At 45.7% G+C, this 19,535-nt stretch overlaps 1 protein-coding gene across 6 annotated transcripts in view; it reads right to left on the reverse strand.

Moving 5' to 3' along the window:
• Positions 1-19,535, reverse strand: part of ATP2B4 (ATPase plasma membrane Ca2+ transporting 4) — a 588,558-nt gene that overhangs the window by 156,542 nt on the left and 412,481 nt on the right. For all 6 annotated transcript variants that reach the window (XM_069238449.1, XM_069238447.1, XM_069238453.1 and 3 more), the window contains 4 exons: positions 18,978-19,139; positions 16,662-16,876; positions 15,734-15,976; positions 15,384-15,625 (listed from right to left, as the gene is read on the reverse strand). In XM_069238449.1, the coding sequence (XP_069094550.1) occupies positions 15,384-15,625; positions 15,734-15,976; positions 16,662-16,876; positions 18,978-19,139 (862 nt within the window). The remainder of the gene's footprint in view (positions 1-15,383; positions 15,626-15,733; positions 15,977-16,661; positions 16,877-18,977; positions 19,140-19,535) is intronic.

Raw genomic sequence — 19,535 nt, forward strand, 5'->3', positions numbered from 1 at the left:
TGTCAAAGGCCATGCCGAGAGCAAGAAGTATAATGGTAGTGATACCTCCTTGATCTAGTCTTGTTTTAACGTCCTCCACCACCAATAGGAGCGCGGTTAGGGTGCTATATTTGGGCCAAAAAACGTTTAGATGTGGTGCATGAAGGAATTGGCCTCAATCAATTCAAAGAGATGTTCATTATCATAGTTTTCTGTTACTTTACTTAGGGGGTGGTGGGTGGATAAAGTGCAGATTTATATTTGATTTTGCTAAAAATTACAGCAAGATTTTCCAAGGTGAGAGGATGGATGAGGTAGTCTCCTTACTGTTACTAAAAGAAGTGAAAATATGGCTTTCTTCCACCTCTTGAAAGGAGTGGTAAATGTCAGAAATTTCAGTTGCAAAGTTTGTGGGCAGAGCATTACACCTGTCAGAGGGCTCAGAGTGAGCCGCTGGGATTCGGTTTTATCACTACTTTAGTCATTTTAAACATCTCCCTAGGGAAGTCTGATTTCTATATGGTAGGCCCTGACTGGTTCCAGGTATTTAATTTTTTTGTGTTCCCCGTAATCCTTGCTCCATTCTCTTTCGGCAATCTTGCAGTTTAAAAAAAAAAAAAAAGTCCAAGATTGGGGGGGGGGGGGGGGGGAGGGGGAGTTTGAAGGACCGGTGGCCTGACTTATTTTTGATTTTTTGTATAACTGTATTATTGTGAATAATTTGAGCAAGAGAGTGTTTTTTCCATTCCGAGATCCTACTATTGGCCGTATTTGTATCAGAGCCCAGAGAGGGTGTAAAATTACTGGGAGTACGTATCCAATTTTAGTGGATTAAGCGTCACCAGTGCCGATTTTTCCAGAACCGCTTTTGCAGGGAGTATCTTCAGTCCAGAGATTATGAGGACCCCTGGAATCAGAAAGTGATCAGCTCATAGGATGGGTAAAGGATCTATGACCTGTAGCAAGGGAGTATTGGTAAAAGTGATACCTAATAGATGTCCTTAGGCCTGGGTGGGGCCCTGTACTTTTTGAACCAGTTGAATGGCAGAAAGGTTATAGAGCCAGTGGCTAAAGTATCTGTGGGCTGTTAAAATGTAGATTTAGGTCTCCCAGGACCGTGGTTTTCTTAATTGCCAGACTGGCAAGCACTTCCGGTAATATCTGGGTGAATTGGCCTGCCAATCTGGGGGGACAGTAGATTAGGACTCAAGGGAACATATGTGTATGGGACAGGGCAATGGAAAACGGAAGGCTTTCAAAATTAGAGAGTGGTGGTTTATCAGTTGGCACGTGAGAGTAGACTTTAGTATAAAAGCAAGCCCACCACCCTGCCTGTCTTCTCTATCGCTGAGCAATGGTTGTTCAATGATTGTCTATGCTGAATAAAAACCGGACAGGTCTTCGAAAGCTACGAAGAATACGTAGCTCTTATAGCTGTTATCGAACATGTCCGAACCCTTCGCAAAAAGGCAATCTAGTATGGAGTCAATGCCCATACGAATCATGCACTAAGGGAGGAGAGACGCAGAATCTCATGACTGGAAGCTTCTTCGGAGAAAAACAAGTTGTAATGTCGGAGCCCAAAATTAGACGGCCGAGGTATGCAAAGCATGTGTATCTATAACCACACATAGAGCTAGGTCAATGTTTCTTAGGAACTGGAAATCTCTTATACTCCTCTGAAATTATCTCCTCAAAAATATGAGTTTCTTAGCCTGGGATTGGTTTTACATATTGGATGATCTTTGGTTCATGAAGGCCTAGCAGGCCGAACAGCTCGATTCCTCATCGTACGTACCTCGGGAGGCAAACGTTGCTGACTCTCTATAGGTCAGATCTGGGAACTTACTGCATTAAGGGCAGAATCGGAAGGGTATATTCTCCATAATTCACTCACCCCTGCCCCATGAGTTATTCTGATATGGCCCAGCCTCAATATTTTCAGTCCGGCTCACTCTTGAAGCAGTCCACGGGTGAGCAATGTCTTAGTGTCTTGCGGATAGTAAATTTAATGTCCGTTATTAAGAATTCAGCCTCTGTGATGCAATGGCCCAAGAGCTCCAAAAAGGTACCGCCGAACCGGATCGCAGAAATGAAAAAAAATCTATCTAAGGAGGAGTCTATGTGCCTGTGCACTGTGAGGAATCATTTGTCGCCGCAAACCAAAACCTCTATTCAAGTAAAAATACAACTTGCAAAATGTGCACTGAGCACTAGATGGCAGTAGTATTCAAAGTATTTGAGTACAACATGCTGCAAACACAGTTAAAAGAAGAGTGCCAGCGAGAGTCCACTAAATAGAGACAGTTTCAGGACAGGGACCCAAGGAACAAGGAAATGCAGGCTACCACATCCAACAATGCCAAATGTTACATGAAGGGAAAATAGCATTTTTTTTATATGTGCGCACAGTTTCCTTAACGGATACCATCTAGACTGGCTCCTGGTCCCATGTTCACCAAATAAATAAAATAAGAAGTTGGGGAACGAAGCACTGTCTCCAAACAAGGTTAAAAAGAAAACATACACTGCCAAAGCCAACAGGTATCGCATATTCACCAACTATTGGTTTGTTTACGTTGTTTCTTAGTCATGTTGCATAGTATGACCTTTCATTATGTAGTATGGTATGGCTTGTCACTGTATAGTATGGTATGCTATAGAAAGGCCTGTTATTTTATGGTATGGTATGGTATGATATGGTCTGTCATTGTATGTTATGGCTTGGCATTGGATTGCATGATATGGTTTGGTCCATTATTGTATGGTATGGTATACATATTAATGTACATTATGTTATGGCATCGTATGGTTTGTCATTACATATCCTAAAAGGATATACTGAGGAAGCCCAAAAAATATTATGAAAAGTGGTTACATTTTGGAACATTTTCGAGGTTTCTAAAAACTGCAAGTGGGGGGTCAACAGATTTGTTGGTGCACCATGCCACAAATTTATGCCAGGCGTATACCGTTTTGGTGGAGGGACGCCTGACTGCGAAGATAACATCACAGACTTCGGGTGGAAGCTCAAAAGTCGTCAACTGTTGCCGCTCAATCTCCACGCATGAAGGCACAGATTGGAAAGGTTCGGGTGGAGAACTGTCCCCTGCTGCTGCAACAGAAGATTCCCCCGAAGAGGCAGTCTGAGTGGGGGATCGATGGCCATACTCAATAGCTCTGGATACCATACTCTCCGTGCCCAATCCGGAGTCACCAAGATTACTTGGGCCAGGTTGTTCCTGATCTTCTTGAGAACTCTGGGCAGAAATGGTAAAGGCAGAAAGGCGCAAAGGAGGCCGGAGTTCCACTCAAGACGAAAAGCGTCTCCGAGCAAGTGCCGCCTTGGAAACTCCAACGTGCAAAACAGCTGACATTGCACGTTCTCTGAGGAAGCAAACAGATCTAACCAAGGCTCGCCCCACTGCTGAAAGAGACCTTGCGCCACCTCCGGTTGGAAACGTCATTTGTGATCAGCTATGCATCAACGGCTGAGTTCGGCCGCTCTGGCGTTGAGAACCCACCAGATGTTGAACCACTAGGGTAATGCACTGATGTTCCAGCCATGTCCAGAGATGTAGTGCTTCTTGACAAAGGGCCCAGGACCCTACTCCGCCCTGTTTGTTGCAGTACCATATGGCAGTAGTACTGTCCGTGAACACAATTGAGAGAAGGAGGAAATGCTTTCAAAGCAAGCCTGATCGCCCGGAGCTCCAGAAGATTGATATGGAGCTTAGACTCCGCCAGACACCAGAGGCCTCTGATCTCCGCCTCTCCCATGTGGCTGGCCCAACCCAAAAGTGACGCATCTGTCACTATAGATAGATCTGGCTAGGGAAGGGAGAGGGATCTGCTGTGGACCCTATGCAGATTTGAAAGCCACCACTGCAGGTTTTCACAGTCCCCTCCGAGATCTGAACCATGTCAGAGAGATTCCCCTGAACTTCAAGTCCCACTGCAGAGTCAGCATATGCCATCTGGCATGTGTTACTAGCAGGATGGAGGAGGCCATGAGGCCCAGCAACCTCAGAGTCAGTCTCACCGAAACTCAAGACAGAGGCTGAAAGATCGGAATCATAGCCTGAATATCTAGCTTTTCGGGAGGATAAGCCCAAAATGGCACTGTGACCAGAACAGCTCAGATGAAAGGGAGCGTCTGAGAGGGAGTCAGGTGTGACTTCAGCGTGTGCAGGAGGTTCGCTGTAGTCTGAAGGTGGGAGACGACTTTCTATGGCGAGTCCGCCTTCAACAGCCAGTCATCGAGGTAGGGGAAGACTGAGACCCCTAACCTGCGCAGATGAGCTGCAACCACCGCCATCACTTTTGTGAACACCTGAGGGGCGCTGGTAAGGCCTAAGGGGAGCATGGTAGACTGACAGTGCACGTGCCCTACCACTAATCGTAGGTAACGTCTGTGGGCAGGCAGGATGGGGAGGTGGAAATAAGAGTCCTGCAAGTCCAATGATACCATCCAGACTCCTGGGTCTAAGGCACACAGAACCTGAGCCAGGGTGAGCATTTTGAATTTCTCCTTCTTGAGGAAGTAGTTCAGGTCCCGAAGGTCGAGGATAGGACGTAAGCCCTTATACTTTTTCAGTACCAGAAAGTAGCGGGAATAACAACCATGACCTACTTCTGGCACAGAGAACTTCTCTATAGCTCCCTTGGACAAGAGAGCCGTGACTTCCTGGCAGAGAAGTGCCAAATGATTCTCCGGGAGTTGGCTGAGTGATGGAGGCATGGCTGGTGGGGCAGATTTAAAAGGGAGTGAGTAGCCCTTTCGAACGATCTGCAAAACCCACCTGTCCGTAGTGCAGCGTACAAGATCAAGGGACCGAGCTGTAGCCTGGGAATCCTTAAATCTCTCCAAGGCAGAGTCCACTTTGTCTCCAAAGAGACAGGAGCCATCAAAGGGCATGTCCATGAGAGACTGTTGGACATCCCCAGAGAAACCAGAAGTACGCAACCAAGCGTGGCATATCAAGGCCACTGTCTTAACAACCGATCTGCCCAGAGTCGGTTGTGTCCAGCCCACATCGGATCATGAACTTCGCTGCATCTCTCGCATCGTTGACAACTTGGGAGATGATAGCACGGGCCTCCTTCGATATCTACGGCAGGACTTGCACAACCATATCCCACAGACAGTGGGTATAGCGGCCCAAAAGGTATGCAATGTACACGGACTGCAGCGCAAGACTGGAGGAAAAAACAACTTCTTCCTAAATTGTTCCAGCCTTTTAGATTCCCTATCCTGGGGTGTGGAAGGGAATGCGCCTGACGAAGAGGAAGCCTGGATGACAAGACCCTCAGGTATGGGGTGTTTAGGGTCGTTCAGAGCGGGCCAATGGTGGCGTGAGATAGTCCTATTCACAGGAGCCCCTGTGTTGGGTTTGGACCAAATACCCAAAAAGGACATCAGTGAGGGCTTCATTGAAAGGTAAAGGGGCTCAGATGTGAAAGCCCCTGGTTGAAGCACCTCCGTCACGAGGTTGGATCTGAACTCTACAGTAGGTAGATCAAGGCCAAAGACCTCAGATGCCCTACTAATCACCATAAGTCGCTCCCTCCGCCATAGCCACTGTAGAAGACAGCATGCCACCATCTGGAGAGGTGTCCAGTCCACTGGCGTCGCCCAATTCCTGTGCCCAGTCCAAAGATGGGTCATCCTGGTAATCATAAGGGTCCAGGGACCCCTCCAATCCTTCCCAGAATTTGTACCCATAGGAAAAAGGGTCCAAATCCGACCTGGGGTAAGTAGGCCCCATCTAAGACAAAGGCGCATCGGCCGACTCCAAGTCGTCGAGGATAAGGCGATAGTGGGCACTACCGACGTCGGGAGCGTCGACAATGGACCCGATGCCTGGGAAGGTCTCATTGGTGCGACCGGCGCCAGTGCGGATCCGGGAGTGAATCTGGAGGGGACCTCGATGGCTGGAGCTGAAGCCACCGGCGCAGAACCCGAAGGCCCCTCAACCGAACCGCTTGGGCCCGAAGGCACTGTATCCGGGTCGGTGCGCCCAAAGATGAGGCGCATGGGCTCGCAGAATTCCTTAAGCTGGGTGGGAGTCACTCCAGCTCCTGGAAACTCGGGGAAGCGTGGAGTGGACCCAGAAGCAGGCTCCGAGGACAGAAGCCTTGAGCGACGACGCTCCTCCTGCGTCACATAAGCCGAGCGACGAGGCAAACTCGAAGTGCGATGAGACCGCTTCAACGACTTTTTACATGCACCTGAAAATTTTGAAGAAGACGAGTGGTGATGGCTCTTCGAAAGGTCTCAAGAACTTCCTCTTGAGCGAGACCGGGACCTTCGCGGAGTAGAGCGCCGGGCCGCCATGAGCTTTAGGGACAGCTCCTTCAAGGCCTTCGGGTGCATGTCCCGCACTCGGAGCACGACTTTGGGTCGTGATCGCACTCGAGACGCCACAGACAACCCGATGTGGATCCATCACCAACATCATGCGGTGACAGTCCTCGCACGGCTTGAACCCGGTCTTTGCGGACATCCTCAATGCACCGAAAACTCACTAGAAAACTTGGCAAAATGGTCGAAATCGTTAAAAAAGAGACCAGAGAAGCTCTCTCTGGATCAGCGTGTGGCGTCGGAAAGAAAAGAACTGACGTCACTGCACTGAGGCAGCATCTATGTACTACTCCCGACGTCATCACGGCGACTACGACTAACGACGCAGGCGGAATCGACCAACGCCACCTACTGACGCGCAAGGGTATTGCTCGAAGAAAAATCTCTGGATCCAGTCTGACGCCTGGGGGAAATTCTAAGGTAAGGAATCTGCAACTAGAAGTATCTATCAGATGAACAGTCTTCGATTACAGACACTTAAACAGTCATACACACATATCAGCTATCCAAAATGCACAGAGCACAGCACTGATTAGCAATTTAGTGCGCCAAAAAATACAAAAAGACCCTGGATATCGTCAATGGGATTTTCTGCCAATAAATAGCACCAGAAAGCAGGGACTTAACAGCATTTAGCGCATAAGGCTCGCAGTGAACATTTTGTAGGCTCCCACAGGGGTATAATAATAATCCTGGACTGGTCTCAGCGGGTTCACATCCATTCTACATGAGACTGACACTGAGGCATTGTCCTATGTAGATGATATCTACCTTATGGATAATGATCTCTTGGAACATTTAAGACGGGTACCCCACATTCTTGTAGGATTTGCCGAAATAGGCTATAAATTCAATTTTAAGAAAACTAAAATTGCCTTTCTCAGTGTCCTATTTTTGGGATACGATTTATCCACCAACCACCAGTTACCCAACAGTCTGGCAAGAAGGGGCTGGAGTCATCTGTGATTGTGGGTGGGAGTACACTTTTGGTCGCTCCCAAACCATTGAAGCATACAAACCATTGAGAGCCTCCAGTGTGTTCGATTTTGCAGATTATAAATTTTTATGTGGGGAGGGGGTAAAACAAAATATAAGGCTGGAAAGACAAAAAAAATAACATGGAGGGTCAATACAGTTTCTAAAGTCTTGCCAGCCTTGTGCCACTACAAGTCCTAAATCTGTGATTAGAAGTATGTTGTCTGACTCCAAAGGCAACAGCTTACCACTAGACCTACCTCGCCATCTTATAACAGCCATAGTTGAAGCTTAAAAGTGCAACCGCAGATTAGTGAGATATGTGTATTAGTGACCCTGCAATTAAAGGAGATGATGGGTTTACAGAGTGATGTGAAAAACCTTTCTTAATTGCACAGTATGTGAGTGCTTCAATTAGCCTAATAACAGCTGCCTCTATTGAACCGAAGACATCATACAGTTTTTGTCCTCTTCTTAGGTATATTGAAATATTAATAAGCTTATGTCAACAAAAGGAAAAATTGCATTCCACTCGGTTGTGAAGGATGTGAAAAGGACAACACAAATCTACAGCAAGTTCATACTATACTATGTGACTTTTATATTGCACTCATCTTCCAGGAGAGGGCTAATGGTGCTAGGTATGCAAATTCAAAACTGCAAGAACATTAAAGAGAAACATCTATAACGCCATATTTTTAACATTGCATTATAAAGCTCAAATGAGCTGAAGCCAATTTTAGATTAACCAGAAGCTTTTTCCGGGGGCTAGGAGCCAAAATGGAAAATTACTTGGCACCATTCCTCTGTCTTCAGTATCTGGGACTAAAGGCTTGAGGATCAGATGCAGCAGTCCTAAAACAAATGTAAAGTAATATTAAGACCATCTGAATAGCTGTAGAGAAACTGGATTTATTCTTGCAATGGTTGAATGGGTAATAGAAAGTCGTATCAAAGATGCAGGCTTTAATTTTTTAAACGTGTGTCGTCAAATATTAAAATTCAGGTATCTTTTTTGCAACTGCTGGGCTTTATGAACAATTTAGAAGCACAGTGCCCATACCTGTAGCGCTACCTGGCTGTATTCATGCTTCATTCTCCTCGAAACGCCACCCCGGGGCAAGTTAATGATGTTGAATTCTTTTGTGGCTTCTGTTCTCACTTTCAGGCACTGACTGTGCATTGACATGCAGCCTCTTAACAACTGGTTCTGAGAATGGCTTGGACTAACTGAATTCAGTGCCACTGCAGTGATTATTTATTTACAGAACTTGTAGAGCACATGGTTATCCAAAGAAGACATCGTGTCGCTAGAGAAGGTCTTGTCATCTTTGAGAGGTAGGTCAGATGCTGGCAGTGAAGAACAATTTACTTATCTTCGGTAATACTCTTTCTGGTACAGACTCCATAAGCTGCAGATTCCTCACTTTTGGAATATTCACCAGGTATCAGACTGGATCCAGAAAATTTTGCATTACATCTCTGTGAATTGGAGGGTGGCGCCACATGGGCGGGGTATACATAGACACCGCTCTGGCGTGCTGACGTCAGTTGCGTTCAAGTCTGCCCATGCCCCACACATGAAGTCTCAAAAGCAAACTGATAGATCGATGTGCAGATTCCTAGACTTGGAATCTTATTAATGGGCAGAGTCCAAAGACAGAACAGGGAGGATTGGCAGGGTCGGTGAGGAATCTGCAGCTAGATAGAGTCTCCACCAGAAGGAGAGTTACCACAGGTAAGTAACTTGCACTTCTGACAGAGACTTCTAGTGGAAGATTCCTCACCTTTGGAACAGATATCAAAGCAGTACCTTATTGGAGATGGGTCATTAACAGACTCAAACCAGAAAGACCTCCAGGATCGACTGGGAAAAGTGCCTTTCTCAGCAGACTTGGCTGTACAGCTAATAGTGCTTTATGAACATATGGAGGGACTCACAGATAGCTGCCTGGCAGATGTCTAGGACAGACTCTGCGTGCCAACACTGTGGTAGCAGCTTGGGCCTTGGTGGAATGTGCCCATAGTGCTTCTGGAGGCTGATTCGTTATCAAGGCGTAGCAGGTCTTAATGCAGAGTACTATCAAAGAAAAGATGATATGCTACTGTACAGCCTTGACTATTTTTTGCTCTGGCAAACCCCCCAAGAGCCAATCATTCACCCGGTGTCTTAGGTACGATTGATGAAGACGCTGAATACTCACTTGGGGTCCAAGCGATGGAGTCTCTACTCCTCTTAGAGGGGTGAGACAGAGCACAAAATGCCGGGAGGCTGATGGTTTGACTGAAGTGGAACAGCGTCACAACTTTTGGGAGAAAAGAAGCTCTAGTTCCCAGAATCAGCATGTCAGGGAAGGTGGTGGTGTATGGTGGATGAACAGAGAGAGCCTGAAGCTCACTTACATGCCGTGCTGCAGTTATGGCGATATTGAGGTAATTGGGCATCACAGGGGAAGGGGAAACAGATGCTGCATCCCTTCCATAAACCTCATCACATATTCCCCTCGCAGAAATGACACATGCGGCGTCATCCATTTACCACAGATGGACCCTATTACCATTTAAACTAAGCTGCAAACATTTTCTAGTATATCTGGCTTGAAAGTTAATTAGGGAAAGTCTTTCATCTACCCACTGCATGATTGACCCTCTAGACGTCACTATAAGTGGCATCTCTCTCACCTGGCAAAACTCTGCTGTTCAATATTTAGGAATCCTTTTTATACCACTATCCAGCCGATCTTTTTGAAGACACCCTGCGTCCTGTGCTGGCATCGTTAAAATCTTTAGTATTCTTCTGGACTAAACTATCCCTAGCCACTACAGAGAAGATAGCAATATCAAAGATGGTCATCCTGCCCCATTTTCTGTATTATTTTGCCAAGCTTCCAGTGATATCCCCGCAGCTTCCTTCGGGACCTTGATTCCTGACTTACACAACTCATTTGGGGGAACAGCCGCTGCCGAGTAGCTCTGCTGAAATTGCAATTACCTACGGGTGAGGGAGGTTTGAGAGCCCTTTCCTTTGAGGCAAACTTTCTGGCAACCCAAGTTCAATGGGTGATCAGGTAGGTAGCCCACCGAAATCTAGGTGAAACCTGCCACCATTCCCCTCCCCTCACTCCAACCACATCAGAGGTCTCTTAGTCCCTCAGAAGTTGCCGGACCCCCCTCGCTCTCTCCAAGTGAGTGTCACTTTCAAATGTATTAACAGAATCTGCGTTCTTACACATCCAGTCCTTCCATATGTTCCAGGGTTCCCCTTGGTAGGTATTTTAAAGTACCCGGGTACTTAGTTGACCACAGCTTTGCAAAGCTGGCATTACTGTTGTTAGTACAGGTGTGGACTTATTTGTTGAGGGTCATCTACTCACATTCAAACAATTTCAGGAAGACTCTGGCCTCCCAGCTGGGCAGTTCCTCACTTGTCACCAACGTCACAATACCTGCCTCCAATTATGGCAGACTAGGGATGAGGATCCCCCGTACATGCAGGGATACAAACAATACTCTCTTATGGGGAAGGGAAGACAATTAGTCACATAGCTATTTATGGCGATTTGTGGTCAAACTGGTATTTTACTGAATCCCCTCCACACAAAATAGGAGGACAACATTGGGAGGTTGCTGAACAATGGAGAGGGGCCTCAGGCACTGGCCTTTTAACACACAGTTTCACAGAACATGAGGCTTTAAAACATACCATTTGATATCTTAAATCAGGTGTATCTCACTCCCACGCAACTTAACCAGCATTTCCCGACAGCAAATTTGGCTTGCTTCAGATGTTGGTTGGGGAATGTGAATCCTCCAGCATAGGTTGTGGCCCTGCCCCACTCTCCATGCCTACTGACAGGGCATACATACCACCCTGAGGGAGGTTACTGAGCTCACAGACCTAGATTCTTGGGAGGCCAGCACCCTTGGCATTTAATGAAACAACACATTGTTCGCACACACTTTGCTGTTTTAACTCTGTTAGTAGCTAAAAGGATACTTACATTACACTGGAAGGCCTCACACGCTCGGCCTTTAGAAGCATGGCAAGGCGCGATGAAAAAATGAAGAACCACATCCACCATGGGTACAGCCACCATGCAGTCTCCAGACTCAAAGGAAGGCAAGTCCAGAGCAAGGATGAGCATTATGAATTTCTACTTCCAGAGGAAGGCGTTGAGGGTAGCAGATCTAGAATAGGCCGAAAACCTCCGTCCTTCTTGGTCACCAGAAAGAACAGGGAATAGCAACCATGTCTTATTGCTGGTGCTGGCACCCTCCAAACAGCACCTTTGTCCAAAAGTGCTTGTACTTCCTGCCGCATAATTGAGATGGCCCCTCATTAGTCGAATGTGTGATGGAGGAGAAACTAAGGCTAAGGCATAAACCTAGCAGACAATCTGCGGGACCCATATGTTCAATGTGATTACTTGCCAACCCAGATGGAATCGGTGGCTTCAACCATATGGCTGTGGCCCTGCAAGGTCACACTAAAGAGGATTGGCAGGTGGGGGGGTGATATGGGGTCGGTGGCGGAGGACTGAGCGGCATGCTGTCCTTGGCCACAGTGGGCACAATAGCCTCTCCCTCAAAACTGCTTGGGTCCCTGCTAGGGCGGGACAGACCCGCAGCAAGGGATGCCTCAGCCTAAACCATAAAAGGAAAAGTGTAATTGTTGCGGCTCCCACGGAGGCTGGGCAGAGGCCAGAGAGCAAGTGGTAGCCCTATTCTCCTTGAAGCATTCAAGGGTACAGTCAGCCTTTCCCCTGAAGCAGGTAAGTCCCATTGAATGGCACGTCCATCAGGTAGGACTGGACTTCACTATAGACCCCAGTTAATCGCAGTCACAGATGGCAACAAATGGCAGAGCGGATGCCTACAGCTCGCCCAACGGAGCTGGTGATATCCAAGCCACAACTAATTGCGAACTTGGCTGCATCACAACCCTTTTGGATTGCCTGTGAAAGAACAGAGCTAAGGTATTCCAGTACACCAGGGAGGACTACTGCCACCAACTCCTAAAGGGTATGAGTGTAACCCCTTTTGGATCGCCTGTGAAAGAACAGAGCAAATGTCTTCCACTACACCAGGGAGGACTTGTGCCACAGAGTCCTAAATGCTAAGAGTGTGAAGGGCCAACAAACAGGAAACATTGATCGATCATATGGTCAAACTGGCTGATGAGGCATTTACAGAATGTCTCCACTCGCTTTTATTCCCGGTCAGGGGGAATGATAGGAAAATTGTTGGAGCTCGTTCGGTTGGTGGAGGCCTTCACCATGCAGCTCTTTGGATAAGGGTCTGCGATCAAAAGGCAAGGCTGTCTGGAATAGGCTGATGGTGCCTGTCAATCTGTTAACTGTAGTACCCAGAGGAAGGCTTGGCTCTTAGGTTGGTATCTGTCAGGGCCTTACATAACGGGAGGAGAGGATGAGAAGTAGCCTGCCCCGGATGTAAGACCTCAGTCAGCACTTTAATTTCCCCCTCTAAGGTCGTCAAGAACTTCAGCAGCCTACACTCAACCATAGCATAGGGGGCAGACTCTTCCAAGGCTCGGCAGAGAAAAAATAACTGCCTCTGGGGGTGCATCTTGCCCACTAGCCTCCTGGAAGCCTGTCAGTGCTGTAGAGGAAGAGCAATGAACGCTGCTTGCCATGTAGAAGTTTGAGTACAGGAACCGCACCTCATTCAGATTCAGGCGCAGCGTCTGACGAACTTGAATACGTGCTGGAATCAATGTCTCATTTGGGTTCGGGTGCAGCGCTGATCGAATTTGGATCAGTGTCAATTCGGCACCAAACAGGACAATCGGAACCTCCTTCTCAGGATGCATGGTGAGGGTCGATGTACCGAGGCCTGGGCACGCCCAGCACAGTGGCGTTGGAGCTGGAACAGAGGGCAGAAGTGGCTCAGAGGGTCCAGCTGGTGCTGCAGACGAAGCGGCTGGCAGAAGCTCAAGTGGAAGACCTCTCAGCTTCATGGGGCCCAAAGGCAAGTCAGATGGGATCGAAGAGCCAGAGCATAGCTGCGTGAAACTCTGATCCAGCATGTCTGACGCCCCAAGAACTCGGGTTGTGCTGGAAAGAGCTGCGGAATAAGCTTTGAAGTTGGCCAACTTAGAGAACAGGAGCGAGACAGCTAGCGCCTCCCATGCGTTTTGTTAGGGAGTGGGAATGCCACAAAAGAGCAGAAGTATGCTTCAACTTCCTGTATTTTTTGTGCTTGCTTGAGGACTTGGAACCTGACAAAGACCGGCCTCTAGAGCAGTTTCTTTGACACCGGGAACAGGAGTGGGACCAGGAATGAGCCTTGGACATACAGAGGTCCTGAAACTTTGTTTTCTTATGCTTCGCAACTTAGAGTTTTACCTTTCGTGCTCCATTGGCTTTCGGGTTCTTCAAAGCGCAGTCTCTGCAGGTCTTGAATTTGTGGTCCAGACACCACAGGCTTAACAGGTGGGGCTCTGTCTCAGACATCTGCTTGTGACACTCCTTATTGGTTTGAAAATCTGTCATCTTAGGGAGTGACTTCCCTTCCACACTGAAAAGAACTTTGAGAAGAAAAGGGCAAGGCTCCCTGAGGGATGAGAAGCATGTATGGTGGTGAGAAAGAAAGGAAATGATATCAGTATGCAGGGATAGTATCTGTATAGGCCCCACAAGTCAGTTAAAGTGGAAGAGAACCAGAGTTGAAACACACGTTACACCTTATGGCACGGATCCAGTCTGACGCCTGGGGAATATGCCAAAAGTGAGGTCTCGATCGGTACAGCTAAGTTTTAAGTTATTTTCTAAATAGCAATAATGACAGCCTCAAGCAAAGTTCAATGAGCAAAGAGTTCCACCATTTTGCAGCAAGAAAGAAGAACTATCCTCTAATTTGTGAGAATTTGAAGAGGGGCTTGCAGTTTTCCACCTACAGACCTAGTAGATATTGAAGTCCTCAGCCCAAACCTAGCTTCTTGTCCCAGAACTGTAATTGCTAGGCTAATGGAGAAAAACAAACATTTAATTCTTGGGGTTGTCACAGGCAATGGTGGAGAAAAATATAAAGGCAAAGTTTTGCAATTCAACACAGATTTCAGCGTAACTGTTTACAGGTCAAGGCACTTAGGCATAACAGTATATGCTATGATCGCTGCTTTAACTGAGTGCTCTGCAACTTTGGTATTAACCTGGGTCTACAAAGTCAACTGCAAAGAGGCTCCTTATCTGGGAACATATTACATTTTCATTAACACCAATTTAACTTCTGTAAAGCAGTAACAACATGTTGTGGGCGTTTGTCTGTAGCAAACAAGTTTTGATCTCATTGACCTTGAGTAGACTGCAGATTGATCTCATTCCCCAGGGTGACTAATGAGCAGTTGGGTTTGCAGTAGGGGTTTAAATGATTTTGTGCAGTTGTGTCCTATGTAATTAAAGAATGTGCTAAAGTTCTTCTTGTCTGTCAAGGTAACATTCTTCGATAAACACACCACTTTTGTTTAAGGCAGAGGCACATCTATAGGTGTCTTTACACAAAATCCAGAGCTGTGATGGCTCTGACCCTTGCATCCCTTAATTTCAAAGAGTTATTCATAACTCCTGGAATGGCTGCAAATGATAGCTGGGTTCATAGCACTGATATATCAATGCCATCTCTAATGTTTATGCGTCACGTTATGTTGGCACCTAGTTGTATGAATTAGCCAGTTGATTATACCACAATATCTTATACTACATATTAATTTGGTATGGCAAAATTACTGAGATTCTAAATTATGAGCCACACAGGTCTAGCATGATAATTTCAGATAATATCCATACATAAAGTTTGTCTTCAATTTCTTGACCTATATCGGCTAATGTTTGATCAGGTTCCAGGCAAAGGAGTTAAACATAGTAGACAGAAGGGAAAACAAACTAGGAAATCATATGAGGGCAGCACGAAATTAATAAGTGCTACCATTTCTCCCATGCTCTTAGAGCTCTGCCAGTAGATCAGGAGTCATAGGAATAGGTACACAAAGGAGCATGTTAAAAAAAAAAAAAAAAAAAAATTGAGAAAGGAAAGGCGGGTTAGTTACTTGCGCAGTATGATTTCGGAGGCACCCTTGCTGTACATGCGGAAGCCGCCATCAGCGTTCTTCAGCACAGTGCTCATGGACTTGCGTGAAGAATTGAATGTATAAACTTTGTAGAATTTCTCCTCTGGTACTTCATTTCGCACGGCCTGGAAATCTTGCTTCAAATCTAACACAAACCCCAACAGCGAGCACTCGGTTTTGTTCCCCACCTGCCGAGGTAGTCCACCTTCCTTCTCTGGAGGCTAATGATTTAACAAAAAAGGAGAAACATCAGTTTCACAGTCAAAATCTCTACGAGTATTAAGCCTTTGACCATCAAACACAGTAAATGGTGAAGGGCAAACACTCACCAGGATTTTGGATGTGTAGGCAGAGTTAATGGATATTCCATTCACAATGAGTTCCAGCACTTTAGGTTGCAGGGTATCAGGGTCTGGGATCTGTCTGTAGTGAGTACCGCCAACATAGGCTTGGACTACAGTCATGCGGTTCATGGTTAGTGTTCCAGTCTTGTCAGAGCAGATGGCTGTTGCATTGCCCATAGTCTCACAGGCATCAAGATGTCTCACCAGGTTATTGTCCTTCATCATTTTCTGTAGGGAAAAATCAGCAACACAGTTACCAGATGGGGTGTCTTTACTGGGGATTCAGTAACACATTCATCCCTGACACCATTGTTAAGATCCCCCACATTAATGAGGAGGTCATCAGTGATCACTTAATGTGGCATGTTCTGATTTACCCCCACAGTAATGTAATTATGCTTGAGGCATTTGTGGGCACACTTACTTAGAGAGGTCTATCAATATTTAATCTGCTGCTTTGTATCTCTCTTTGTACTGATTATTTATCTGGCTATTGAGATAGAAGAGACCGAATCTGGAGAACATTGTCAGTAGTACTGTGGTGAGAGTTACACATCGCAAGATTATCTGCCAAAGTCGCCTCGCTCTGGTCCCTTGCTTGGACGTGGTGCTGAGACTCTTATGGAACATGGTTCTTGTCAGTGTGCTTAGCAGTGAGCATATTCATGACTGCATGATCACATCCAATAAGATCCTAAGTGGTAAAAATTTAGCTAGCTTGCACAAGGAGGAAGGTGACTGGTAAATCAGACATCTCCATCATATAGTTTGCTGTACGATTCAGTTTTCATTTTGTAACTTGAGAATATATACATCACTAAATAATTGCAAAAAATATGTAGAAATACTGCTTACATCTTGATCACACCCTTTCTGGGCTCTTGGTTACACTAAAATAGAATGTCAGACTTACCTTCACAGAATATGCCAGGGAAATGGTGACTGCCAGGGGAAGTCCCTCGGGCACAGCCACCACAAGGACAGTCACGCCAATGATGAAGAACTTGACAAAGTACTGGATGTAAACAGGGGTGCACTCTGCAAGCCAAGGCTTCCCCTGAACCCCAAAAGTGTCAATTACAAAGTATAACACCAAGATGATGACAGTGATTGCAGACATGATGAGACCTAGAAAGGAGTGAATGAGAACAGGTTATGTCTTGCCACTAGTTACCTTTGGTTAGAATTCTGCTACTCTGTCATTGAAAGTCACCAGCCTGAAGAAGCTCATATCCCCATCCCACATGGAAAACTTCAGCCTATGATCTAGTTTATGAGCTTCTAAATTTATCTTCCTGCACATCTCAAATTGGTAACATCAGCTGCAAAAACACATTTTCTGATTGGGCAGGTAACTGTAATGCTTCAACAAGTTATATAAGCGAGACAACAAATTGAACAGTGAATTTACAAAATTACCACCAGAGCAATGGAGAGGTGGACAATAAGTGCACCAGTTTTAGTCAAGTACTGGAAATATCAAACACCACATTTGAATAAGCATTACTTTTTTAATACCCTGAATCATGTACTATTTTTATTGACTATATTATGACTATATTACATCAACAAGAAAATGGTGTCTGGGAGTATTATTTTACATAAGGTTTTTATTGTATGGTCATACATTTTAAGTGCCCAAATGCCACAATGAGCACAACAGCACACTATGAATCTAGCAGCACCTAAAGTTAAGTATTTACTTTATTAGGGCAGTGAATGGCATACTGTATATTACTGAGCCCCGCCAAGAGACTACAGTCTCACGTTAATTCTTAAAACTGAAGTCTGTCGAGAAGACCCAGTAATACGTTGTATGCCACTGAGTACCCCAAAGGATAGAAGCAACATGTAACATGGCACAATAAGATGATGGCACAAATGCAGTCCACAAAATTAAATTAGCCAAAGGGGCACCACACTTATGCCAACATCTTGATTGGGGGCTAACTAAGACGAGTAAACTTTTCATAATAGCTCTGGTAAATAACCAGTATATTGCCCTTGAATGCCCACTCCCAACGTATAAAATCTACTATCAGTCTCAATCTGCAGTGGAGCAAAATGGCTGTCGTGAGAGGTTTGAGTGCTTTACTGTAGTACACCCTGCAGCCCATAGCAGCACTAAGATATGCGCTATTTCCCAACAACCATCAAACGGAAAATGAGTGCCACATATCATCACGTAAAGAACCATGAGGGAATGAAAGTTTAGGGCAGTTTAGGAGGTTATTTAGATTGTAACATCTTTGGTACCTCATTCAGAGCTGAAGTGATTACACCAAGTGTGTGAATGTCCCATGGATCGTTTCATGGAACTTATAAAAAGCCTTGCAGTTAGGGGCATGACCCAGCAGTATACCATTTGGTAAATTCAAGAAAAATAGTGTTAAGAAATTAGAAGCCTCCCCTCTCAGTCAGTCTGGGAACTAAAGAAAGGAGCAGAGGCTCTTCCCACACTTTGCACACAAGAAATCATGGCAACCAGGGAACAAATAGCAGGTAGTGTGGCCCATGTGTCACAAACGTGCTAGAGGCGGGTCATGCAGTATTTGCTAAGGATTTCCCTTTGCACAGTATGCAACTTATTAGCTTGAGACCATCCTCTGCAGTCCCAACTGAAACGTTAAAGCCTAAACCCCTGGAGACTGCCCTCGTCGGAACTCATGGAGACCAACTTTACCACATTACCTCATCTCATTAGGAACACAATTTTACATTCCTAGCCTGTTTATTTATAAATCACCCATTTTTTTCTGCGTGTCGGTCAAATCAGTGGAGTTGGAAAAAGATTACATCGTCCAGAATATGTAGCGATGTTAACAGAAAGTAGTCAAGTACTTGAGAATAGTGTTCACAATAAAATTGAGTCATTTGGTAATTATACAGGCAAGACATGTCCCTCTGAATCAGTGAGACGGTGGACACTGAAGAGATGTGTCTGGCCTAAATCCTGCAATAATACTGGCTCAACTATGAATTCTTATCTAAGGTGCATTCACCCGAAGAGCCTGTCCTTCTAGGAAGGAACCATAAAGGGAATACAGGGCCTATAAAGCCTGTTCATCTTTGCCATTAACTATAAATTCCCTGCTCCCTCTGTGCATGTTTGAATTCAAGAAATCCTGTAAGTAACTAGCCTGCTCTTCTAAAACACAAACAATCAGAGTGAATCCATTACCAAGTAAGTCTGCCCCTCCAGACGTTCCACCTACTTTGGGTATCTTACCTGCTTTCCCGATTTGTACTGCCAGCCTGGTGAGCTTGCCCTGTAGCACAGACTTCTCCCTCTTGGGGACCTTTACAGTCTTTTTCTCCTTCTCCTCATTCTCGACTCCTTCTTCACTTTTCAGCGGCTGGATCTCCAGAGGAACGCCATCTTGAGCTTTAGCTGAGATTCCACCCAGGACAAAACATGTACAAAGTCAATTGGTAGGGAAAAGTAGGGAGAGCAGACAAAATGGAAAAGTGGAAAAAAGACAAAACTCAACCCAAAACCAAAAACACAAGTATTAGCAATAAAATGCAACAAAGAGGTTGCCCTAGGAAATTGCCTTTTGACCATGAGGTTGCTTTGCACAGGTCAATCTGCTCAGCAAGGACTGGTAGTTATAATCCAATCACAGGAGCACAAACAGATGAAAAGACATAGGTAGTCTTTGCATGTGGCTGCACAGACTATTAACTAATAAATGAAGATCAGTTAAAGGAATACCAAATACTGCTCTGGAAATCACTGCAAGGAATGACACAAGTACTCACTAACCATCAAGGGAAATTACTTTAG

Source organism: Pleurodeles waltl, chromosome 6, assembly GCF_031143425.1.
Source record: "Pleurodeles waltl isolate 20211129_DDA chromosome 6, aPleWal1.hap1.20221129, whole genome shotgun sequence".
NCBI lineage: Eukaryota > Metazoa > Chordata > Amphibia > Caudata > Salamandridae > Pleurodeles > Pleurodeles waltl.